General features: G+C 41.4%; 3 protein-coding genes across 4 annotated transcripts; 1 reads left to right on the top strand and 2 right to left on the bottom strand.

The window, feature by feature from the left end:
• Window positions 1-2: 2 nt before the first annotated feature.
• On the bottom strand, window positions 3-12,343 carry polm (polymerase (DNA directed), mu). 2 transcript variants are annotated; one of them, XR_007110830.1, is made up of 12 exons: window positions 11,869-12,343; window positions 11,017-11,194; window positions 10,846-10,941; window positions 9,781-9,951; window positions 9,638-9,709; window positions 9,111-9,231; window positions 8,445-8,577; window positions 8,090-8,192; window positions 7,677-7,937; window positions 6,956-7,039; window positions 6,229-6,838; window positions 3-130 (listed from the first exon to the last, which is right to left on the bottom strand). XR_007110830.1 is itself a non-coding variant. In XM_047569150.1 (11 exons), the coding sequence occupies exons 1-11, from the start codon at window positions 12,042-12,044 to the stop codon at window positions 6,752-6,754; spliced, it is 1,482 nt and encodes a 493-aa protein (XP_047425106.1). In that variant the 5' UTR covers window positions 12,045-12,343; the 3' UTR covers window positions 6,005-6,751. The 2 variants fall into 2 exon arrangements, 1 of the variants encoding a protein (XP_047425106.1); XM_047569150.1 differs by lacking the exon at window positions 3-130 and having other exon boundaries at window positions 6,005-6,838.
• A 570-nt stretch (window positions 12,344-12,913) lies between these two features.
• Window positions 12,914-23,415, top strand: gnsb (glucosamine (N-acetyl)-6-sulfatase (Sanfilippo disease IIID), b). The gene is made up of 14 exons (XM_047569149.1): window positions 12,914-13,565; window positions 15,157-15,216; window positions 15,326-15,529; window positions 17,131-17,196; window positions 17,355-17,453; window positions 19,006-19,173; window positions 19,251-19,333; window positions 19,400-19,518; window positions 20,056-20,159; window positions 20,248-20,349; window positions 20,422-20,532; window positions 21,841-21,951; window positions 22,059-22,215; window positions 22,264-23,415. Exons 1-13 carry the CDS (start codon window positions 13,395-13,397, stop codon window positions 22,206-22,208), a joined length of 1,548 nt encoding a protein of 515 aa, XP_047425105.1. The 5' UTR covers window positions 12,914-13,394; the 3' UTR covers window positions 22,209-22,215; window positions 22,264-23,415.
• A 415-nt stretch (window positions 23,416-23,830) lies between these two features.
• On the bottom strand, window positions 23,831-25,982 carry mrps24 (mitochondrial ribosomal protein S24). The gene is made up of 4 exons (XM_047569941.1): window positions 25,734-25,982; window positions 25,305-25,379; window positions 24,748-24,859; window positions 23,831-24,269 (listed from the first exon to the last, which is right to left on the bottom strand). The coding sequence occupies exons 1-4, from the start codon at window positions 25,773-25,775 to the stop codon at window positions 23,986-23,988; spliced, it is 513 nt and encodes a 170-aa protein (XP_047425897.1). The 5' UTR covers window positions 25,776-25,982; the 3' UTR covers window positions 23,831-23,985.
• Between the last annotated feature and the right edge of the window lie 49 nt (window positions 25,983-26,031).

The raw sequence follows: 26,031 nt of genomic DNA, 5'->3' as shown, positions 1-26,031 counted from the left end.
CTGTCCTTCCTGCCTCCAGAAACCAGATAATAGACTCAGCCCAAACCGTCTGCATGTCCTCCACAGACGCACCGGAGGCTCGTCCCCACAGAGAAACCTCTCAACAAACCAACAAACCTTCAAATCTTCACTTTTTAACAGCGAAGCAGGAGATAAAGGTTAAATATTCACTTTAAAAACGTTAAAATTAAACTAAAATGTTGCTTAAAGTTCAAAAACTTCACAGGGATCTTGAAGGAAAATCAGTTTTAAACGTCCCAGAATCAAGTTTCCTGATTAAAGACTCGTGTGTTAGTTTAAAAGTCGTCTGATCATCTCACCAACAGAAAACTCTTCATTTCAACACAAAACACTTTAAAAAAATAAAAACCTGAATAAATAAATAAATATGCAGCACTGATCATCTCCTCAGGTTAATATTTGAGAAACGTTTGGTTCATAATTAACATTTTATATATATATTGTCAAATATTTTAAATAATAAAAATTTTAAATAAAAAGCCAACAACTAAATGACAGCTAAAATATTTTTAAATATTTTTAAAATAAATTAAACAAATCAAATTAATTAAATATAATAAGAATTTTATTTTAAAAATATATATATTTAATTTAAGTTTCTTAAAGAACCCCTCAAAGATAATTTAAAATAATAATATAAAAAAAAATAGCTAAAATATAACATTAATTCTCTTAAACCCTGTAAAACAAAACTATAAAATTATTTTTAGTGAGTGGATAAATAAAGTTAAAACTGATTTTTTTTTTCTTGTGTGATCTGGTTAAAAAGTCATTAAAACAGAATAATCAGGTAAAGATTAAAGAACGTGGTCGATAAAACCAAATAAAGAAAATAAAACGTGAGAAACTGAATAATTCTCCTGCAGATTAATCAGAACAGAGAGAATCATTTAATCACGTTTCACTGAAGCTTCAGGACAAAAAGCAGAACAATGACTGAGCGGATTAACAGCTGATCCCAGATGATCCCAGATTAAAGACACTTTAACTTTAGATCAATGACCTGGAGACACAAGGATTCATGTAGAAACACAGGATCAACAGGAAAATGAAACCAACGCATCAATAAACACAACAAACAGTCTTTTAGTTTAAGATAATGGAGCTAAATGTCAGTTTGATGCTTTAACTCATTAATTATTATCATATTTTATAAACTATCGTAAAGAGGAAGCAGCAGCAGTTTTGATAAATGGATCATTTTAAAAACATTTTAAATACAAAAACTTTAAATAAATCCTCTAAATACATAAAAGTGATTGTTTTTAAACACACACCTCATTTAAATTCAATGAGTAGTGGATATATTAAAAAAAATATATAGATTTAAATTTGTAAAAAGAAATATCAAATAAAAGCTTCATATAATTTTAACATTTATAAAAACACATATAAAACACTGAACCAAATAAAATGATATTTAAGGAGCATGTGGCCTGTAAACCTGGACCTGGACCTGGTCAGAACTGATGGAGAAATAAAAGCCGGTGAACGGATCATGGATGAATGAGGCTGTTAAACGCGGTGCCTTTACATGAGGGCAGCTGAGGAAGTGTAATCAGCCTTTACTAATAAATATTTCCATCAGAAAGGCGCTGCCTCCTGACAGGACTTTATTTATGTGGCGCGGCGGCGGCGGCGCAGCGCAGACTGAGGCGGCTCTAAGGTGTCTCTGCCCCGGCGCGGAGGAATCAAAGCTCCGCTGCTCTTTGAAGTGTCCAGGTTTCAGTAATGAGCCCTTATCACCTCACCTCACCCCCCCACAGACCCCCCCACAGACCCCCCCACAAACCTCCCCAGCTCCTCCTCTGTGCGCACAGACTGCGCGTCTGGAGCGTCTGGATGCGCAGAGCAGCGACGGATCCGCGTCTCATTATCTTATCAATTAAACCGATTAAATCCTTTAAATCTTTGCATTTACACACAAAACAGCGCCTGAACGCCTCCTCCTCCTCCTCCTCCTCCTCCTCCTCCTTATCAGCCTCTGAACTAGACCCCAGATCCTCTGAGCGCTTTTTATTATGACGCTTTAAAGTTTAATACTTTAAGTCCCATGAAATACTTCAAATATTCACTATTATTAGTTTTTAAGGGGGAAAAGGAGGAGGAGGATTTTCTCTGTTTCTGTGGAAACATCTCAGATTGAGGAGAACACGGAGGAGATGTGTCCCTGCTCCTCCTCCTCCTCCCTGTCTCTCTGTCTGTCTAGTAAGTGTCTCCTGCTGAGCTCCTCTTTGATTGGCTCCATTCAGACTCTTTCATCTCTAATGGGCCTGTTTGCTGCTCTGTTATGGACACAAACACCCCCCCCCCCCCCCCCACACACACCACCACCAGACCGGGGGGGGGGGCACATGTCCCGACAGACCTGCTCCTCAGATCCTCCTGGCGGATTAATCTGAGCTCCAGAAGATTCAGAATGAAACGCGTCTGTCAGGGACTATTTTCAGCGGCGGATGAATCTACATTTGTTGCTCTGGTGCAGATTTGTTGCATAAAACTTCATTTAAATATTGATTTTTATATTTTATTAATGATTCCAGTCACTTATTAAGACAAAAATATCCCAAATAATCTATTTGTGTTTGTTTGTTTTTTACGTTGTGTTTTTCTGGTTCTCAAATCATAAAAACACTAAATTTAAGAGTTTTATTTCACCAATGCTCTGATTTTCCTCACAAATTTTCTGAATCTGGTGTCACAAACTAAAAGTCTTCACTGATTTTTTAATTTTGGACATTTCAGAGTTTGTTTTAAGGACGACGTCTGTGTTAAACTGTGTTAAATCATCATCATTCTGGTTGATTATTAAGAATAAAATGACCCAAATGTTCTGTTTTTAACCTCACAAACTACAGGAAGGATAATTTATTTATCGCTTTTATTAACACACAAAACATACAAATCATTTAACTGCAGCATAATTCATGGTTTTCAGGATGAAACACTGTTCTCACTCCTACATCTCAGAACAAGAATCAAATAAAGTCTCAAACTGAAGCTCAACATTTAAATCTCATTAAAGGCCAAAAACTAAAGTGTGTTGTTGCACCAACACTTTAATATTTCTAGTCGAGTCATTATTTTACACCAACATCTCAGCGCTGTAGGTTTTCATGAATCAAATGGGAGGAGGTTGTGCATTTTGAGTACATTATATATATATACATATTATATATGTATACACATTGAATACATTTTTAATATTTGATCAATAATTCAGGTCCCAGTGTCTTTAAACTCAAGGATTTTACTGAATTTAGAAGATTTATGAGAGAGATTTTTCACTTTTTGAGACGTTACAGGGAGTTTTAGGGATTTTCTACATTTTATATATAATCTGTAAGATCTGTTGCAGCAGCAGTTGAGATTTTTCAGTCTAAAGAATGAAATGTTTTTAAATTAAATGTTTTAACGTTGCTGCAGCTTTTCTTTTCATAAACTTAGACTTTAATGATCCACGTGGGAAATGACTTGGTCACAGAAGCTTCGTTGCACATAAAAGTATCAACTCTTAAAAACCAGGATAGAATAAGATTAGATTAAAATAAACTAAACTCTGTATCACACAGAGCTACATACAGTAAAAACACCAGGAACTATGACATAAAATAAATAATTAGGCTAAAAATTGGCAACGAACGCACAAAAACCTTAAAAAATAAAACTAAAATCCTGCTGCAGAGACTCCGTCTTATTAAAGTTATTTGGGTTCGTTCCTTTAATGGAAGCAGAGAATAAATGAATGAATGAATGAATAAATGGAAGAGGAGAAGAGGTTTTGGCCTCGACTCGTCTCTGATGCTGATGACGCCTCATAATCATTGATCTGCAGCGGTCGCCCGCCCCGTCTGTAACACGGTCAGTTAAGGCCTGTTCCCTGGTCCCATTGATCCCTATCAGCCTCCATCAAAGGCTCCCGGGGCTTTGATGGGGGGGGGGGCAGCGGGACCGGTCCCGGCGGACGAGCAGGAGGCAGATGGGACGACGGAGAGGACGCAAATTTAAATGTTCTTCCCCAAAAATAGATCCGGAGGCACTGAAGCTTTTATGGGACTTAAAATGGAAACGTGACCTTTTAAAGGAGCATTGATCTGATTTTTATCATCTAGAAACTGAATGAAAGAGGAAAACGTCTCAGTTATTCTGCCGCCTGGAACATGTTGATCTGAAATGATCTAAAACCAGAGGAGCAGGTCTCATCTCATGTGTTTAAATCAACGCTGAAGGTTCATTTAACTCTGCTCACGTTTTAACGAGCGTATTAATCATCAAGTTGTTTCTCCGTTAAGATATTTTTTAATCTCAGTGAGACTTTAAATAAAAGCTAAACAAATAAAATATGAGCTTCAACAACCTGAACTAGTTTGTAGCTACGACGCTAAAGCTCCTTAAAACCGAGCGGCTAACGCTGAAGATAAAAGACGTCGAATAACAGAGAAAAGAGAAGCATTTGTGCTAAGCTAGGCTAACAGTCCCCCTCTATTTACAGGCTTTTCACTAAGCTAGGCTACCAGTTCCCCTTTGATTGCAGGCTTTTCGCTAAGCTAGGCTAACAGTTCAGATTCCCTCTGTTCGCAGCCTCCGTGCTAAGCTAGGCTAACAGTTTCCCTTTGATTAAAGCTTTAGTGCTAAGCTAGACTAGCAGTTCCACTATATTCGCAGACTTTGTGCTAAGCTAGGCTAAGAGAAACTTTTTCTAAAATTATTATTAGTCAATACTCTGCCATGATTCACTAAAAGTTATTTTGCAAAATATTTTTGTGAAAATGTTAAAGAGCTCAGTAAAATCTGTTGTATTTCAAGAATCTTTTATGAACTCGATGTTTTCTCAGTGATGCATTAATATATTTTATTACAAATTTAATTGAAGCACCTTTGGATATATTAATTTTGTTCTGCACATGTAGGAATATATATGTTAGTAGGATTATTCATTAATGCAATTATTTGAACTTTCTAAGCAGTAAAACATCTATAATGTTTTTCTTTTCAGCTTCTCGACGATTTGATGCCAGATCAGAAAACTGAATATTCACTGATACTTTTCTGCCATTTCACAGACAAAACTGATCTGCGGCTTCATCTGAAACGGAAACCGTCTCCACTCCTTCATGCTCCGTTAAATAAATTTACATTTCCACAAACTCCATCGTCGTCTTTTGTTCTTCCAGGAGCCCAGACTCCAAGTCTCCTTCTGGTTCACACATACGGCGTCAAAAAAAAAAAAAAAAAAAAAAAGAGTTCACATGTCGATGGTGATTCAGGAACAAGAAATAAAACTCCCACTGCTGCTTCTAACTCTCCTACTTAAGCCTTTTTATTAGAGACTCCTGAACACGGTGGAGCTGTGTTTAAGTGTCGGACAGAAAAATAAAGAATAAATTTGAGAGATTTCTGCAGGAGGAGGAGGAGGAGGAGGAGGAGGGATGTGGTAGTGGGGAGGGTGGAGGAGAGACAGGAGACGGAGGCGTGAGCGGCCTTTGATGGTAAACTGGTATTTAGAGGTTAATGAGGCTGTTAGGAAACGCCTGAGAGTTCACACTCTCACAAACAAAACACGGGAAACCTCTGCAGCTCCGGTCCGACCTCAGCGCAACAGGTCTGGTGTTTAAAACCTGCTAATGTGTCACCGGGATTATTTAAATACCAAATATATTCAGCGTAAAAAATAAATAAAACCATTTCAGCTGTTATTAAACATTTTAAAAATATTTTTAAGCATTTTCTTTAAATATTATACTTTATATTTATTTTTAAAACATTTATTTATGTTGACTTTACTTCCTGTTTTAGCTGAATTCAAGTATTTAAGTCACTAAATTACTTGAACACCTTAAATAGTGAAATTATTAATTAATGTTTTTACTGTTTTTGTTTGGTCCTTGTATATTTTTAGTGTTTTATTTTTTGTTTTTAGTAGTTTTTTTAAATTTTCTAAATAAAGAGTTGCATAATAACAAAACATTTGTGTGTTAATCATGCGTCAAAATAAAATTTAGCGCCTTTAAAAGGTTTACCAGATATAATTTATAACAGATATCTTCATAAAAACACAAACGTTCTGAGGCCTCCATCTTTAAATCAGACCATTAAAGGACCAGTGTGCAGGAGATGGTGCCACCTTGTGGTGAAGCTGCAGATTACAACATTTAGAGCAGGACTGAACTGGCCAATGCAAATGACCTATATACTGAAGTAAAGTACCTCGAACGCTGTCTCTTTGCAGCCGTGTGGTTTCCCTCCAGACGAAGACGTTGGTGAATTCAGGTCACAGGTGGGAGTCTGTAGAAGAAAACGTTGAGAAAAACCAAAGAAGAAGAAACGAGAGAGGCTGAAAAACTCTAGTTTTATCAGCAGGAGAACGATGAAGAGAAGAAGAAGAGAGAGTTTCATATTTTAGTTTCATTCATATTTTATTAGAAAATTAAAGTCGTGTATGATCTAAAAATAAACATCACATCTGTAACAGCTCTGATTTAACTATTTAATTAAATCTGGTCACAGAGAGAAGAATCGATCAAGTATTTACTTCACAAACGGGTGAAATTAATTCTGATGAGGACCAAGGAGGAGAAGAGGAGAGGAAGACACGAAAAAAAGGAGGAGAAAGAAGTCATGTGGATGTTCCTGAAGCTCAGCGCAGCGTTGCTGGGCGGCGGCCATCTTGGTTTCTCTCTGGGAGCCTCTAGTGGACGTCAGAGGAACTGTTCTTCTCTCCTTCCTGTCTTCAGGCGTTTCTCTCTGATGGAGGGATGTAGTCCAGGCCGAGGAGAGCAAAGATCTCCTCCTCAGACGAAGCTCTCAGATATTTACTCTGAAACAAAAACATCAGTTCAGATATGAAATGAGAACAAGAAGGTTGAGAGTAGAGACAGTTTTCTTCTTCATCTATTTCTTCTTTTATTTCTTCTTCTTCTTCTTCTGTTCTGACCTTGCTGTTGTCGTAGAGGGCGTGGCTACTTAGAGACATGAGTTTCTCATGACCGGCCCAACGTCGCAGCTCCCTCTCAAACAGCTGCACAAAGACACAAAAGACACAAAAAAACTTTATCGACAACGAGCCGCACTAACGAGGAAGCATGCTAACGAAGAAGGCTAACAATGAAGGCTAATGAGGAAGGCTAACAATGAAGGCTAACAAGGAAGGCTAACGATGAAGGCTAACAAGGAAGGCTAACGATGAAGGCTAACAAGGAAGGCTAACTATGAAGGCTAACGATGAAGGCTAACAAGGAAAACTAACAAGGAAGACTAACGATGAAGGCTAACAAGGAAGGCTAACAAGGAAGACTAACGATGAAGGCTAACAAGGAAGGCTAACTATGAAGGCTAACGATATAGGCTAAAGATGAAGGCTAACAAGGAAGGCTAATGAGGAAGACTAACAAGGAAGGCTAACGAGGAAGGCTAACGATGAAGGCTAACAAGGAATGCTAATGATGAAGACTAACGATGAAGGCTAACAAGGAAGGCTAACTATGAAGGCTAACGATGAAGGCTAAAGATGAAGGCTAACGATGAAGACTAACAGTGAAGACTAACAATGAAGGCTAACAAGGAAGGCTAACAAGGAAGGCTAACGATGAAGACTAACAATGAAGGCTAACGATGAAAGCTAACTATGAAGGCTAACGTGGAGGAGGCGGAGTCACCTTGGATCCGGTCCAGCCCAGCAGAGCAAAAGCAAACTGGCTGATTGGAGACACGACCAGATCGACTCTCACCGCTCTCCATCTTCTGTCCTCCTTCTTCTTCTCCTCCTCCTCCTCCTCCGTTCCTCCACCTCCTCTCTCCTCCAGTTTAAAGATGGAGAGGCACCTCTCGAAGCGGTCCATGTTGGAGGCGGGCCGCCCGGGCCCGTCCTTGGACTCCAGGTACGAGTTCCTGGTGGTTTTCTGGTAGAGGAGGAGACCCTGAGGAGACCAAGGAGGGAACCAAACATCACCACAGTTACCATGGAGACCGGATAAAAAACGATGAGATGAACCTGAACTTTAGCTCCAGGGAGATAACTAGTGGTGGTTACCATGGTTACCACCAGACCAGACCCAGAACCCAGCGTTACCTTCGACTCCAGCCAGGAGACGATTTTCTCCATCAGCCCGACCTCCCTCCCCTCCTCTGGGTGAGTGATGAGGAAGTCGACGTCGTGGCCGCTCTGCTTCCCTCTGCACAACCAGGTCCAGATTCATTATTATTATTATTATTATTATTATTATTATTATTATTATTATGTATCTGACTCCTTAAAACAGGAACTTCATGGGAGCAACAAAACTATTTCCTGTAAGAATGAATCAAACGTTCTGTTTCTGATGTTATTAATGTTAATGGACACTATCGTTCCTCTGTGTTCATCCTGTACATCATTACTTTATTTATTTTCTGTTTTATTTTACTTTGAGTTCGTCCTAAATCACCTCCTGAATCCTCCGGTCAGAGTGATGTGAGCTCCAGGAAGCTCCGAGGTCACGGCCGCCTCCACGATCTCAGCGATGGCGTCGGCGTCGGCTCGAGTCACGGGTTCGTTCAGGTGGTCGTAATGTTCCAGACCTGCAGACGGACGTTTGTTTTTAATAAAAAAGCAACTTTAATTAGTTTTTGGTTTTATTTAGTGGTGTCAGACGATTAAAACGTTTAATCAGGTTAAACTCGAGAAAGAGTCAAAACAAAACAACTTTTTGTCCTTTTTCTTAAACCAACATTTGTCCACATTAATGTTCCTCCACTTGTTGACATTTGTTGTGTTTCCATCCTATAAGTGCTATCCTATCCTCCTCTAAGTGATCATACATTCATACATGTTATCTCCTCTGTTTTCTCCTGATCTGTTAATCAGTTAATCATCTCGTTATCTCAGGAAAAAACTGAGCTTTGTTTTCTGGAGATGCTCCAGAAACGTAATTGTTGTGTAGCAAACATTAAAGCACAAAACAAACGGCCCAGCTCACAGCAGGTTATTATTTTACTACGTTATAGTGTCATAATAGGGCATCCATTAAATATATCGATTAATGATGATGTATTAATCTGATTGATGAATAATAATGAATTAATAATTAATAAAATGAATAATTTTATCTGACCTGCTTGTTGAGCTCGGTTCAGTGTTTGTCCTGAAGCTCGTAGCTGATCGAGGTCATATATTCCTTCTCTGATCCATCTGTCGGCCGTTTTGGCTCCAACTCCAAAGATACCGGTCAACGTCTGAAACACATCAGCCATAACATTAGGACCACCTCCCTCACATCATATTAACCCTGGACTCCTCTAGACCTCCGAAGGTCTGACTCCAGGATCCTGTTTACTTCCTCTTATTTTACTGTCCCTTTTCTCCTTCCTCTTTCTCCTGCTCTTCTTCCTCCTTCTACAATTTCTCCTCTTCCTCTTAAATGTTCTTCTCTATAATATAACATATGAACCAGATAACCAGTGGTCATAATGTTGTGGCTGATCGGTGAGTCTGACCAGAAGAAGACTTTAAATTCATTTCTTACATTAAACTTCAGTACAAATTTGTATAAATAAAAAGGAAACACATTTTTAATTCTGACCAATAAATAATAAAAGCTCATGTAATTATTCATGTTCCGGGGCCGAGGGGCCGACCCACCTTCAGAGCCTTAAACCTCTGGGACCCCTCGGTGGACTGAGCCTCACGAGACGCTCCGTTCTCCAGGACGTCCTGCAGAGACCAGAGGATGAGACAGACGCACAGAAACGATGTGTGTGGAGGTGAAGAGGAGGAGGACGGACCCTGATGACCCTCAGCATGTGTTCTCCCAGACACGGCAGCCCTCTGAGCTGGGACACGTCCGTCACCGCCACAGGAAGCACCTTCAGGACGGCGACGGCCCGACGGAACGCCACGGCCCGGCCCTCCTCCTCCGTCAGCTCCGCGTTCTCAGCCAGGAGCGACAGAGGGTCCTGAGGGGAAAAAGAAAGAAAAAAACAGAATAAAACAGAATAAAAAAAAAATAAAAACTGAATAAAAACAGAATACAAAGCATCGTTTTAAGTTTAACTATTATATTGCGCAGCCTGGATGAAAAGACACTTTGTTTATTCTCTGTAAACAGTTTATGTAAACTGAACTGTTCATTGTTTTTAGTAAATTTTACTTCTACCTCATTTTTTATTTTATTTTATTCTTATATCTGTGTCTTTTTTCATATACGTGTTTCTTATCTTGTGACTCCTTTTCATCTTATTATTCATCTTTTACACAGTTCACTCTGTGTGATGTTGCAAACTGCAATTTCCGCATTGTGGGATCAATAAAGTGTTTATGAATCTTGAATGTTGAGGGTGAAATTTGACCCGTTTGCAAGTTAAAGTGTGTAAAAAAATACATTTTCCTTGTTTTTAGGGGACAAGACTTCAGGCCTGGAGGAAAAGTGCTATATAAATAAAGTTTGATTTGATTTGAAGTTGTGATTTTCTCTAAAAAAAAAGAAAGAAAAAAAGAAAGTGACATCTACGTGTTACTTAACCTATTAACCTGATAAGAATATAGCAGCCATGGATCATAGGAAATGTTTTAGGTTGATCTGTGGATCAAATCTGGCTCAGTTTACACTTTTTCTTTTATTTTTTAGATGAAAGCGAGTGGAGGATTCAAAGATAAAAGGCTACTGGGCCAAAAAATAACAATGAATCCAGTGTTTTCATGGATATGAATGAATAAGAAGTTAGATATGAGGAGGGAAACAACACTGGATGATGAATGTTGTTGTTTTTGGATGAAGTCGTGGGTTTATTTTGACCAGCTCACACATTGTAAGAGCTGGAGGAGGCGCTGGCTCAGATCTGTGGACGTACGGTGAGGGAGGTGTTGTGGTTCTCCAGCGTGGTTCTCCTCTGACACGCGTAGCTCGGCACCGAGAACAAAACCACCTCGTCTTCATTCGTCTCCTCCTGAAAGACACGAGGCAGTTTTACTCACACACACAGTTTCAGGTGAATTTGTTGGAGGAGTCAAATAAAACGTACCTGTAGTTTATGTGCGTCCTGTATCTCCACGGGTCGTCCTGCTCGCATGCTCTCCGTGTACCAGCCCACGTCCAACAGCTGAACCTCTGCAGAGCCGCGACCTCGGACCTGAGCCTCCAGCCACGACCGCACCTCGTCAGCGGAGTTGTTTTCAGAAATAAGATGCGTGACGCGATCACTGAGTTATATTTGAAAAATGAAAGCAGAAAACAGGAAAGATGAGATTATTAATAAAACAGCTGACTTCTGTTTTAAACTAAACTATAGGAAGCTAAAATTAAACTAAAGAAATCTATAGTAAAATCAAATTAAATTAAATTAAATAAAAGATAGAAAATAATAAATTAAATGGGGCAGCAAAATAAAATAGATCAGTTGTTATAAAACTAGAATAAAGTAGAATAAAATAAAATAAATCAGTTGTTGCAACAATTAAATAAAATAAAATAAAAAATAAGATTGGTCAGCTGTTATAAAAATAAAATACAATCAAATAAATGTTTAGTTATTATAAAAAATAAAATAAAATAAAATTGGTCAGTTTTTATAAAAATGAAGTAAAAATAAAATAAAACATGTCAGTCGTTGTAAAAATAAATTACAATAAAATGGGTCAGTTATTATAAAAAATAAAAATAAATAGGGCAGTTTTTGTAACTAAAATAAAACATATCAGATGTAAAAAATTAAATAAAATAAACTTAACAAAACTGTATCAATTGTTATTATTTCTTATTTATTAATCTGTCCTGGGAACAACTGAAGCCTCTCTGGTCCTACCTGAAACTAAACTAAACTATCATTATATTATTATTATTTCTCTGGGACAGTCTCACCTGAAACTAAACTCACCTGAACTCCTCCTCCACCTGAAATCCTTTCTTTCGTCCGAGCTGAGAGAGGAAAGTTCTGCGGCTCGCTCCCATCTTCCGCTCCAGGAGGAATAAAACCTGAGGGAACCTGCTCGGAGTCCGGTCCGACCCGGTCTCCACAGCCACCGAGGATCTCCTCCTCTTTAGTGGCACCATGGTTCCAGAGCCGGTTATCAACTACCTGATGATAAAAACTCCCAGTGTGGACGTTAGCCCGCTGTTAGCCTGCTGTTAGCCTGCCCCATGGTTTCTGAGCAGTTAGCTCGTTTGTCCTGAAGCTAAATGTCGTTTAAACATAAAATAGTTCAACGCGGTTCGTTTAATGTGTGTCACGTAACGATCTTCATCTTCTGAGGTCGGGTTGTGGGAAAGAAACTCACTTTCTGCCGCTAAGCGCGGCTCAACCGGAAGCAGCTGTGTCATTCTTTAACAGCTGTGGACCGGCACCAGTCCGTCACCAAAATAGTTCCGAGTGGAAACCGAACAGTCACAATGTTCTGTTTATAATTTAACAAAATAAATGAAATAAAATAAAATACTAATTATTAAAATAAAATAAACCAGTTGTTGTAAATAAATAAATAAAATTGTTCTGTTGTTATAAAAATAAACTCAAATAAAACAAGTTGTAAATATAAAATGAAACTCATTTTCTACAGCTGAGAGCAGCCAAACCGGAAGCAGCTGTGGACCGATGCGCCACCAAAATAGTTCCGACTGGAAACAGTGAACTGGACGGTCACACTGTTCTGTTTAACTAGTAAACTAAACTAAACTAAACTACAGAAACGAAACGAAAAGAAAAGAAACGAAAAGAAAAGAAAGAAAAGAAAAGAAAGGAAAAGAAAAGAAAAGAAAAGACATTTAAAATAAAATAATGTCAGTCAGTTGTTATAAAACTGAACGAAACGAACTGCAGTAAATAAAAAATAAGAAATACATAAAATAAAATAAAAAATAAAATTATCATGAGCTGGTATGCGACGACATTTTTATTTGTTCTGGGTAAAATAAATTAAACACCATTACAGTTAATAAAATAAAGCAACGTCTGTCTGAAGTTGTGTATAAGTTGTGTGGATTTGTGTGGAAGACGTCTAAGAGTTGTGTAGTTTAGTAATTATTTAGTGTATGAGCCGTGTAGTTGTTGTATACTTGTTGATTAAGGATTGGGTATGAGTTGTGTATTCATTGTGTAGTTGTTGTGTATTTGTTTTGTAGCTGTTGAATATGAGTTGCGTGTTTATTTTGTATTGGCTGAGGAAGTGTTGTTTATGAGTTGTTGTGTAGTTGCACACCCCGTGCTTTGCCCCCCTTCCTCCCACCCAGTCTGGTCACGTGTCCACAGACTCAGACTCTGACTCCACTTCCTCAAAGCGAAGCTCCGTGGGCTCCGTGGGTTCATCGTGTCCCGGGGACTGAACCAGCAGGAACCGAACCGGCCTCTCCGCCTTCTCCCTCTCTACCTGTGTGTGTGTGTGTGTGTGTGTGTGTGAGTGTGGCCCAATGTCAGGTCCGAGGACCGGAGCTGGAGCGACCTGCGGCCCGCGGAGGGCACGCGACGCCGCCCTCACGCTCCTCGCGCTGCTCACCTGCTGCGTCAGGTGTGAAACCTTGAAACCGAGCAACGTGGTGCTGATCGTGGCCGACGACCAGGACCTTCAGCTGGGAGGCTTGGTGAGGAGGCCCGGGGGGGAGGCCGGGGGAGGTTGTATAATTGTTGTGTACTTGTTGTGTAACTGTGTATGAGTTATGCTTATTGTGTAGCAGCTGTTCAGTTGTTGTATACTTGTTGAGTAGGTGTATGTTGGTTGTTGTGTCGTGTAGTAGTTGTGTAGGTGTTGAGTAGTTGTGTTATCATTGTGTTGTATGATTCGTGTATTCATTGTGTAGCAGTAGTTGTGTATTGGTTGAGTAGTTGTCGTGTTATTATTTTGCAATTGTAGCTGTTGTGTAGTTATTGTATACTTGTTGTACACTTGTTGTGTGATAGTTGAGTAGATGTCGTTGTGTAGTTTTTGTGTAATCGTGTAGTTTTTATGTATTTGTGGTGTAGTAGTTGTGTGGTTGTTGTGTAGTAGTTGAGTATGTGTTGTTTTTATCAAGTAGTTAGTAGCTGCTATTGTGTAGCTGTGTATAAATTGTGTTTATTGAGTTGTGTAGCATTTGAGTAGGTGTTGTGTATGAGTTGTCTTGTAGTCTTGTAGTTGTGCAGTAGTTGTATACTGGTTGTGTAGTAGTTGGAGCATACTAGTTGTATATGAATTGTGTATTTAGTGTGTAGTAGTTGTATACTTGTTATGTATGTGTGAGTTGTATATGAACTGTATGAGTTGTGTAGTTGTTTAATACTAGTTGTATATGAGTTGTGTCTTTAATGTGTATGAGTTGTGTACTAGTTGTGTAGCGGTTGTGTACCTATTAAAGTGGACAGGTTGTGTGGCCATTGTATATCTAATAAAGTGGACAGGTTGCGTAGCGGTTGTGTACCTAATAAAGTGGACGGGTTGTGTAGCGGTTGTGTACCTAATAAAGTGGACGGGTTGTGTAGCGGTTGTGTACCTAGTAAAGTGGACAGGTTGTGTGGCCATTGTATATCTAATAAAGTGGACAGGTTGCGTAGCGGTTGTGTACCTAATAAAGTGGACGGGTTGTGTAGCGGTTGTGTACCTAATAAAGTGGACGGGTTGTGTAGCGGTTGTGTACCTAGTAAAGTGGACAGGTTGTGTGGCCATTGTATATCTAATAAAGTGGACAGGTTGCGTAGCGGTTGTGTACCTAATAAAGTGGACGGGTTGTGTAGCGGTTGTGTACCTAGTAAAGTGGACGGGTTGTGTAGCGGTTGTGTACCTAGTAAAGTGGACAGGTTGTGTGGCCATTGTATATCTAATAAAGTGGACAGGTTGCGTAGCGGTTGTGTACCTAATAAAGTGGACAGGTTGTGTAGCGGTTGTGTACCTCATAAAGTGGACAGGTTGTGTAGTGGTTGTGTACCTCATAAAGTGGACAGGTTGTGTAGCTGTTGTGTACCTAATAAAGTGGACAGGTTGTGTAGCTGTTGTGTACCTAATAAAGTGGACAGGTTGTGTAGCTGTTGTGTACCTAATAAAGTGGACGCTTCCTGTTAAATCTCTACAGGTTTAATTATTATTTTTAAAACTGACAAACTGTGGAATAAATGTAAATGTACCTAATGTTTTGGCAGCTGAATGTGTGTATACATGTAATAGTGTTGTGTTGTTGTGTTGTGTTGTGTTGTGTTGTGTAGACGCCGATGAAGAAGACCAGGCAGCTGATCGGAGGTGAAGGAGCATCGTTTGTGAACTCGGTGAGTGTGCGATCGGAATAAATCAGAGGACGTGTCACATCCTCTTCTCGTCCTCACGCTTCTCTTTTGTCGTCTCTCTTCCTCTTCTCGTTTCCTGCCCCCGGTCCAGTTCACCGTCACCCCGTTGTGTTGCCCGAGCCGCGGCGGCATCCTGACGGGGCGTTACCCCCACAACCACCAGGTGAGGAACAACTCCCTGGGGGGCAACTGCTCCAGCCCGGCGTGGCAGAAGGGCCCCGAGGCCGAGGCCTTCCCCGTGTTCCTCAGCAAACAGAAGTACCAGACGTTCTTCGCCGGGAAGTACCTCAACCAGGTGTGGGCACACGACGACATCATCAGAAGCCCCGCCCCCCACTTAGTTACTGCTGCTAGCCCCGCCCCCCTTAGTTACTGCTGCTAGCTCCGCCCCCTTAGTTACTGCTGCTAGCATCAACCTCCGTAGTTACTGTTGCTAGCATCGCCCCCCTTAATCACCGTTGCTAGCCCCTCTCCTCCTAGTTACTGCTGCTAGCATCGCCATCCTTAGTTACTGCTAGCCCCGCCCCCCTTAGTTAATGCTGCTAGCCCCGCCCCCCTCAGTTACTGCTGCTAGCCCCACGCCCCCACCACCTTCAGTTACTGCTGCTGCATCACCCCGAGTTACTATGCTGTTGCCCACTTAGTTACTGCTGTTAGCATCACCATCCTTAGTTACTGTTGCTAGCCCCGCCCCCCTTAGTTACTGCTGCTAGCATCGCCATCCTTAGTTACTGCTGCTAGCCCCGCCCCCCTTAGTTAATGCTGCTAGCCCCGCCCCCCCTTAGTTACTGTTGCTAGCATCAACCTCCGTAGTTACTATTGCTAGCGTTACCCACTTAGTTACTGTTGCTATCTCTGCCCCCCTCCTTAGTTACTGTTGCTATCTCCGCCCCCCCCCTTAGTTACTGTTGCTAGCCCCGCCCCCTTTAGTTACTGCTGCTAGCCCCGCCCCCCTTAGTTACTGCTGCTAGCATCAACCTCCGTAGTTACTATTGCTAGCCCCTCTCCCCCTTAGTTACCGTTGCTATCTCCGCCCCCCTCCCTAGTTACTGTTGCTAGCCCCGCCCCCCTTAGTTACTGTTGCTATCTCCGCCCCTCTCCTTAGTTACTGTTGCTACCCCGTCAAGCTTCCTGACACAAGAGCAGCCGTTTACACTGAGCCAAGTATTAGTACCGATTTGAATCGGTTTAGAAGCCAAACCAAACCAGACTACCAAACTACGTCAGTCGTAGCAGCTGCTCTGGGACAGGTTCAGTCAGACATGACGGCTTTTCTCCATTTTCTTATTTAGTTTTTCAGTTTGGACGCTATTAAAGCCTTTGATTCAAACTAATGCTGCTAAGCTCCGTGATCAGCTGTCACTCAGTGGCCGTAACCACGGAGACTTCAGCTTCCTGTGACATCACGTTCATATCCTGTATAAAAACCTCAATGACAACATGACATGAACTAAACACGCTGCTACATTTAAAGAGAACTTATTATTTACTTTACTTCATCACCAGGTGTTTAAAAAGGAATAAAGACGTTTAAAATAATAAAAGTTTGGACTCATTTTCAAAGCGTCACAGTTGAAGGAGTAAACTCCTACAGCCTCAGTGATGAGTTAAAATCAGTAAATATAAATTTTTTTATCAACAATAATTAGTGAAAATCATAGTGTGTTTGTTTTTAACAGTTTTATGAATCATGCATTGATGTTTTTATTTTGATGTTTTGATATGAAAGGTGATAAAAGTCATCACATCGGCTCTAAACGCCTTTTTACGGTTCTATTTGGCTGCTGTGTGTTTTCTGTAATGTGTGTGTGTGTGTGAAAATAAACGATTTATCTGTTTTAAAGGCAAACATCAGCACGTTAGCCTGGAGACACTAAAGTATTATTTTTCCTTCAGTACGGCCACAAAGAAGCAGGCGGCGTCGGCCATATTCCTCCAGGCTGGGACCAGTGGCATGCGCTGGTGCGTCACATCTGTAGTATTGTCTATTTTATATATTTTATATATATTTATTACCTTCATAAACACAGTTAAGCTGCTACTAGAAGCTGCTGCCAAACTAAATATAGTTGTATCTTGTGTGAATGGTAATATAAGTTGTTCTTCTTTGTGATGTGCAGGTGGGAAACTCTCAGTACTACAACTACACTCTGTCTGTGAACGGGAAAGCGGAGCCGCACGGGGACAGTTATGAGAAGGACTACCTGACAGACCTCATCGTGAGTCAGACCAAGCACTTTTCCACGGTTACGTAACAGTTTACAGCAGCAGATAAAGCTGCAAAGCGTCCGGATCAGCTGCTGTTTATGTGGAAATGAGAGTCAGAAGCGTTAGTCAGCAGAGTGAGCGGTTAATCAACGACCGGGTGTCGTTTAGCTCGTTTAGCTTCTGTTTGTTTTGTTTTTATCTCATGTCAAAGTTTCACATCGTCGTCGTTCATGTGACTCGACGTCTTTTCTGCTGAACCAGCTCCACCAGCGTCCGCTTCATTCGCTTTGAAATGAATTTACAAGGAGCTGGACTTTCCATCGCAGCTCATTTTGGTTCAGCTGCAACATTGTGACACTTATCGTTCTGGTTCTTTTAGTTTTTATCACATTTATGGACAATGTGCACAAACATTAATCACAGTCAGTGTGCATCACATTTAGCAAAAAGATTTCCATCTGAAAATAAAAATACAAAATAACATCCAACACAGACCCACAGGACGTACAGAGATACGTGTGACACCGCGCTACAAACACTACACAAATACACACAAATACGCCGCAAAATCCTTGGTTGATTAGACATTTTTTATACATTTTTAAATTTCGTTAAATACACATGAATCCGACACATTTTAGTGAAGCGACTCATTCAGTGATCGGTCTCAACTGTTTCACACAGAGCCACACTAGACCTGTCAATCTAAGCCTCCTGTAGGCCCCGCCCACATGGCTGCTGAGCCAATGAAGAGGCTGCATGTTACATATTGACTCTGTCAGGTTTCCTGAAACCCAGACGCTGTAATATTAGCAGAAGAGAAGCTAACGGTGCAGCTAGCGCCCATCAGACAACTACTGAGAACAACAGGGCCAGAACTCTACTGTGGCACATGATAGATGATATGTGATAGGTTTAAACATTAGCTTTAGTGATTTATATTAACAAAGCTAATAGAGTCGGGGCCGCTCCACTGTCGACTGGTTTGATTATTTTTATTCACATTTTGCTTCTCTAGAAAAGACCACATCATTTGTGCAGCTTGTTCCACTGTGTCATATGTTGTGGTGATGGTGTTGTTGTTGTTAGCCTCAGCCTGTTTATCGCTTTAGCTGTGAAAGGTGTGAAACATACGGTCCGCGGCCCAGAAACGTCACGTCAGACCACAGAGGTCTAATCTGGTCCACGGCTGCATGAACAGCTGCACGAACAGCTGCAGGTTTTCAATGAAAATAACTTCTGTTCCTAATTTTTCCACTGACTCGGTGAAATAAGAAAGAACACAACACTGAGACCCAGGATGAAACAATGAGCCCAAATCAAACTTATTATTATCAAGAAATTTGTTATTTCTTTGATCCGAGAAGGAAGCAGAAAGATAATTTATTAAATATGAACATTCTCCTAATTTACTTGTTATTCTTTGCACTAAAACAAGCAGAAAAAGATGTGGAGTTGTTACTTACAGGTTATTATTCTAATCTTTTAACCCACTTAAGGTAAAACCGGACTGTATGTGGCCCCCAAACTTAACAGACTTTGACCCCCCCATCTCTGCTCTAGTTGAACCGGTCCCTTCACTTCCTGGACGACCGGAGTCCTCAGCATCCCTTCTTCATGATGCTGTCTCCTCCAGCGTCTCACTCCCCCTGGACGGCGGCGCCTCAGTACCAGAAGGAGTTCACCAACATTCAGGCTCCTCGAGACGGAAGCTTCAACAAACCGGCCAAGGTTCGTCTCTACGACGTCAGACATGACTGGTTTCTGTTATCATGCTTCTAATCAACGTTTTTTCTTTTGGTTTTCAGGACAAACACTGGCTGCTGCGCCAAGCCGTCAACCCGATGTCCAACAGCTCGATCACCTTCCTGGACAACGCTTTCAGGAAACGGTACGAGAGTTATTGTTATTTCTAGGGATGAAACTCATGATGAACGAACTCTGATCCGTCCTGCAGGTGGCAGACGCTGTTGTCGGTGGACGACATGGTGGAGAAGCTGGTGAAGAAGCTCGAAAGCATGAAGGAGCTGGACAACACCTACATCTTCTACACCTCGGACAACGGCTACCACACAGGTCGGTCGCTTCTTCAGGATTCAGGAATCCAAAATAAACCGTGAAGGAAGTCAGCTGAGCGAGAGGCGTCAGGTTTATGTGACCTCAGCTTTCTGCTGACAACACTTCCTGTTTTCCTCCTCCGTTTCCTCGTGGTATTCATGAAAGTGGCTGTGATCGGCCTTGTTTTGCACTTCATAGATGCTAAGCTAGTGCTAGCCTGATGTGCTAACCAGCCTGCTAACACGCTATCTGGATTTGATTATGTTTCATTTGATAAAGAGGAAAAAACTGCACATAACTGAATAGTTATAAACAACTGACTGAACTACACTGACGTCTATGGGAGGAGGTTGGGGTGGATGGACGCCGTACAAAACATTCAGCTAGCACAACACGGACAAGCGCTGCCTTCTAATGGAACGTGTTGGAGTTAAAGTGATGAATATATATCTAAAAAAAAACTATTAAAGAAAGAAAATACGTTAAAATTTCTTTCTATAAAAAAAAAAAAGCACTATTTTTCATGGATTCATGGGTTAAACGTGTGGTTTTCAGGTCAGTTCTCTCTGCCCATCGATAAGAGGCAGCTCTATGAATTCGACATCAGAGTCCCGCTCATGGTCCGAGGTCCGGGCATCAAACCGAACCAGACGCTGCAGGTCAGAGCGGATCTCCGCTGACTTACATGTGTGTAATATAAAAAATAAAAATGAAAGTTAACGTCTCCTCGTGTCCGGACTCTTTCAGGCTCCGGTGCTGAACATCGACCTGGCCCCCACCATCCTGGACATCTCTGGCCTCAACCTGTCGTCCGTCAACGTGGACGGGCAGTCGTTCCTCTCTCAGATGGTCAGCTGCCGCTTCACGTGGATCTCAGCATTTTATCCTGCATTTATTTAAAACCCTCTTAAATCTGTCCAGGCTCCGTCGCTGCGTAACGGCTCGGCCCGACCGTTCTTCCTGGTGGAATACACCGGGGAGGGAAGTCCAACCGCTGACCCTTCCTGTCCGAAACTAGGCCCCGGAGTGTCTGTGAGTAGCTAACGCTAAGCGGCTAAACGTTTGGTAATCTGTCACAGACCTACATGTAATTAGGAAAATGTAACGAGACACAAGAAACAAAGGTGTCGTCTTCGTTGTGGCTCTAAGAGGAAAAGTGACGGGTTGTTTGGAATCTGTTTCCATCGCTCCAAAATATATAATAGATCCATCTAAAAGAACAGATTATTGTAGAGGAAGATGAGGGAGGAGAAGAAGGGAATGAGGAGGATGTGGATGGAGAAGAGAAAGGGGAAGAGGAGGAGAAGGAGGAAGTGTGGTGGAGAGGATGAAGAGGAGAGAGCAGAAAAAGAGGAAGGAGAGGAGGTGTTCTCATGACTCGACTCCTCGGGTTTCGTGCCACGGTTTGTTCTGGTGTCGTAATCAGGAGCAGCAGCCGTCGACTCATGGGACAGGAAGTGGCCTCAGACTCGTTACATATTGTGTTTTTTAGTTGGTCAATTCAGCTCAACAACATGAAACACACAACAGAACGAGATCCAGCAAATCTGGACACAAACTGAACTGGACTGAACTGTCTTCATGTCGGTCACAGATGTTAATACGTCCAGTTTATGTCTGAAATTCTCTGAAAATACCACGAATAGAGTGTGAAAGCAGACGTCAGGCTGCAGCTCAGACTCTCAGTCACTTCCTGGTTCTTTTCAGTCATTTTCTAACTCTGAGGTTTAGTTTTTCATGGTTCATCTAAGCTCCTTTCTCCCACCAAACTATCGACAAATGTCCCCAAACGGAGTCTAAAAGGCGGCGTCACGCTGCAGCCATGACTCCTGATGTGATTTCATCTTTATCTTTCTCGAACCATCGACACATAAAAGCGAGTTGCATCATTTTCCAACAACCACATGAAACAGCTCCATAAAGAACTCAAACTAATCATCTAGTTGGAGAAGAGAAGAAGCTCTGTATCAGGTCATTACACACAAAAACAAAAGAGAAAACTTTATTTTGAACGTTCTGAACATTAAACATAATTAAAATAATTCTCTCCAGCTCCAAATACTTATTTATTAGATAAAACCTATGTTGGTTTTTAAAATGTGTGATGTTATTACACATATTTATTTCCTCCTTCAACTCTTTTTCTGTCGTATGGATGATGTTTTTTTTTTTATTTGTGTTTCTCTCTTACATCATGTGTGAGGTCATTCTAAGCTTTAAATAAAAACTGAGCCGTTTTAAAATGTGCATGACTTTAAAGGCAGGTTGTTTGTTTGCTTTGTGTTCTCTAAATCACTTCCTGTTTCCATTGAGTCATTTTCCGACTCTCACCTTCTTCAGCAATGTTTCCCGGACTGTGTGTGCGAAGACGCCTACAACAACACATACGCCTGCGTCAGGTCCCTGGACGACAAAGTCAACCTGCAGTACTGTGAGTTTGCAGACAGCGAGGTAAAGAAACCAGGACCCGGTTCAGTTCCTCGTCCTCGTCGTCGTCGTCTGGTTGATCCTGAAGCTGATGTGGAGACTCTCGTCTCTCTCCTGTTTTCTCTCCCCAGTCGTTTGTGGAGGTGTACGACCTGAAGAAGGACCAACACCAGCTGGTGAACATCGTGAAGACGGTGGATCCGTCCGTCCTGCAGACCATGAACCAGAGGCTCATAAAGCTCCAGTCCTGCTCGGGGGACAGCTGCCGTAACGTCCACTGAAGACCAGGAGGAGGAGGAGGAGGAGGAGGAGGAGGAGGAGGAGGAGGAGGAGGAGGAGGAGGAGGAGGAAGACGCCGTAGGGAGGAGGGTGGGGTCGGTTTGTCTCGACTTCCAGTATGAAGACACCGTTCTGAGGGGAAAACTGGCTAAACGTAAAGAGCGCTGGCTCTTTTAGTTCCATTCAGCTGCTCCGGGTTCAGGGTCCAGATGTTGTGCAAAACAGTCACAACTTATTTAAATAATTTGCTCTTTTCACGATGATGTCTACAAAATGTGTGTTCAGTGAGTGTAAAGCCACAGCTAGCAGTTAGCTTAGCATAAAGACTGGAAACTGCTAGCCTGGCTGTGTGGGGTACAACTGTGATTTGTAGTTTTTATACTTTGATTTAATTATATTTCTACCAGCTGTACTGTTTTATTTTCTTTTTTTTACAACAAGTTATAAAAGGTTGTTTTCCTGAGCTGTGCTCACGTGTCTGAACCTTTCAGAGAGTTTATTCTAGTTTATGTTTGAAGCTCTCGTCCGTACTGTGATGTGTTTCTGTGTAAACTGCAAAATGAACCAGTCGAGGCGTCAAAACGTCGTCAGTCACAGAAACACGAGGGACTTTTGTTCTTGAACGACACTCAGCCAAAGGTTTCGATCGTCCGTCTCTGCTCCAATTATGTTTTTGCTGAATGTGTTTTCTCTCTGTTCCATTTACACCTGAGACCAGCGGCTAGTTAGCTTAGCACAACACGTACCTGAAGCAGCTAAACTGGCTCTGTTATAACACGTACACAAACATCTACATTATTTAATTACTTCAGACACTGAAGTGTTAAAATGAGTTTTGCTTTCCTGCTAAGCGACGTTGTCCTCAAACTTGTGGCAACATTTTCCAAATGTTTTGTTTGAGTTTTGTTTTCTGACCCAGTTTGTGCCTTTAGATTTAGAGAATGGACTTTTTTTTTGTTTGTTTAGAAACGATTTAAACCCTGATGCTTGTTTGTTGTCGCTGTGAGAATGAATTCTGACTTTTGCCTTTTATACGTTTTAAGATGTGTTACCTAAATGTGAGTAATCTACCAAGGGAACTTTTTTTGCACGATGACATGTGAAATGAACGCCTTAAATCCCGTGTGCCTTGTGTTTGCACTGACCAGGTCAGTCCATGCGAATGAATTTGCACTGTGTTGAAAGTGATTAAAGAAAATCAAAAGAAGCGTTTAAATGCATCAGAATGTTTCTTTCTTAAGACGTCGTCAGCGCGGATTCAATTCCTGCAGCTCAAACCTCTTTAGCTTCTATTAGCATAATAAAAACATGTTATATACGGTTTACAGTAATAATAAGAGGCTATTTATGATTTATGGTTAAATAAAAACATAATTTGCACATTTATTTTAACTTACAGTGGCTTGAAAAATACTAATTGTTATTTCTTGTTCTCGTGGCGCAAACTTCCCCTTAAAAGATGCTAATAAATCATTTTATTAGTTATACCATTCTCAATGCAGAGCCTAGCTTAGTATAAAGACCTGAAACAGGCGGGAAAAGCTAGCCTGGAGCGGTTAGCATACTTATTGATGTAGAGTTTTAGCACAAAGATGCAGTAATGAAGAGTTTTCTTTGTTTCGTGTTAGTTTATAGGATTTATTTCAAATGAAGAGCAAAGAATAATGAAAAGTGAATCTGCTTTACTGGCTAATTTATGAAACAGTTCAAAATAAATATGTGAAATATACGTTCATTTCACACAGTAAAGTGGATTAGCATTAGCGCCACGCCGCTGCCTCAGAGGTACTTGTACACGGCTTTCTCCGGCAGCGTCTGGATCTCTAACTTGACGGGACACTTGTAGAAGTGCGACAGCAGCGTCTCAGAGTAGCCGATCAGGAAGTAGAACTTCTGCGGCTGGAGCTTCTGGATCATCAGGCCGCAAATGATAAGCAAGTTCCCGCGCCGCTTGATCACAACCTCGTTGGCCAGGCAACCGTGGAAGGTCCCGTACATGAACCTCCGGATGAAGACGTCCTCCACGGTGCGTTCGGCCGCCCCCTCCTCACCTTTCAGGTTACCTGCGAGGAGACGCGCAGAGAATTTAGCTCAAAGCTGCAGTAAAAGACGGATAAGATCTTTTGTTATCTCTCATCTGAGTCTTTGAGCTAAGCTAGGCTAACAGTTTCTCCTGTTTCGTGCCACTATGCTCAGTTAGACAAACATATACTCCAGTTTGAAGCATGCTAGCAGGCTATGTGCATTTAAATGCATTTAAACTTTGATAGTTGCATTTAAATGAAGCTTTTTTAATTGTCCTCTTGAGTGCCTGTTAACATGCTTTAACTTTGAAATCCCCCTATGATGTTTGTGGCTTTATTTACCCCTGTTTCTAGCATGTGTGCTAAGCTAGGCTAACAGTCTCCCTCTGATTGCAGCCTCTGTGCTAACCCCTTTTCCCTCCACCTCTCAGGTTCTGTAATTACTCCTCTCTGCCTGCAGGGGGCAGACCCGTCGTGGCCTGTTGTGTGTGTGTGTGTGTGGTGTGTGGAAACTCACTGGTGTGCTGTGACAACCATCCTTTACGGTGGGCGATGTGATGGGGATGATGAGCCTGCTCGTAGGTCAAAGGTGTGTTGCCTTTACCAACTCGGATACGAGCGGCTCGATTCTGGGGGGAAATAAGAGGGAACAAACAAAAATATATTTTAGACTCTTTAATAAGAACAAACCTTTATTAACAGGAAGGAAGAATGTTAGGAAAGATGGAAGGAAGGAAATAGTGAAGGAAAGATAAAAGGATAGAAGGAAATAAGGAGGGAAAATGACGGAGGGAAGACCGGATGAAAGAGAAAGAAGAAGGTAAGGATGGAAGGAAAAGGGAGGAAGGAAGGAAGGAAAGGAGGGAATGAAAAAGAAGGAAGAACGTTAGGATAGATGGAAGGAAGGAAGGAAATAGGGAAGGAAGGATAGAAGGAAATAAGGAGGGAAAATGAGGGAGGGAAGAAAGGATGAAAGAGAAGGAAGAAGGTAAGGATAGGTGGATGGAAGGAAAAAGGAGGAAGGAAGTAAGGATAAAAGGAAGGAAGGATGTAAGATGTGTCCTCGGTGTTTACCTTGCAACATGCTGCTGTGACGTGGAGGCCTCTGCTTCCAGTGGAGCTGAGTGACGTGGATCGGACTAAGGCGCTCTACAGAGAAAACAGAGACTGTGAGCCATAACATTATGACCACTGACCACAAGTGAATAAACAACGATCCCCTGGTTGTCACGGCTAAGCTCGGCTAACAGTTTCTCACTGATTAAATATTTCCATCCACCCACACACTGATCGATGCAATAGAAGCAACACGATAAAAACATTCGTCTGACCAAGATGTTATTAAGCTCCAAGAACGTTTCCGGTTACTAGCCACGCTAGCTTTCAGCTAGGCTAAGCTAGCAGCTTGAATACAGAAACCTAAAGTTGGTGTTTTCATGTTTCCATAGAGATGCATTTGACATTTTTAATCATTTAGAGCGATCAGAACAGAATAAATCTTACCAGAAGCCTCACGCTGCCCGAGCTGCTCAAGGACGCCGCCATGTTTGTTTTCTGTAATCAACCCACTAGCAGAACGGACTTACGATAATATCTAATTTATTTATTTTCCGACTCCGCTATAGCCTCGTAAAATAGTCAAAAAATCTTATAAACGCTGCGATTATTTTCGCTCGTGCCAAAATGACATAGTGAACTTTTCTTTAGGAAACTAACGTCGTAAACCGGAACTATTTATCCGCATTCAGGCATGCGTTTTCACCGGACGACTAATGGAACTGGAAATCAAGCGGAAATGGAA

Source organism: Mugil cephalus, chromosome 19, assembly GCF_022458985.1.
Source record: "Mugil cephalus isolate CIBA_MC_2020 chromosome 19, CIBA_Mcephalus_1.1, whole genome shotgun sequence".
Lineage (NCBI taxonomy): Eukaryota > Metazoa > Chordata > Actinopteri > Mugiliformes > Mugilidae > Mugil > Mugil cephalus.
The sequence above is the reverse complement of the archived record's forward strand: the minus strand, read 5'-3'. Positions and strand labels throughout refer to the sequence as shown.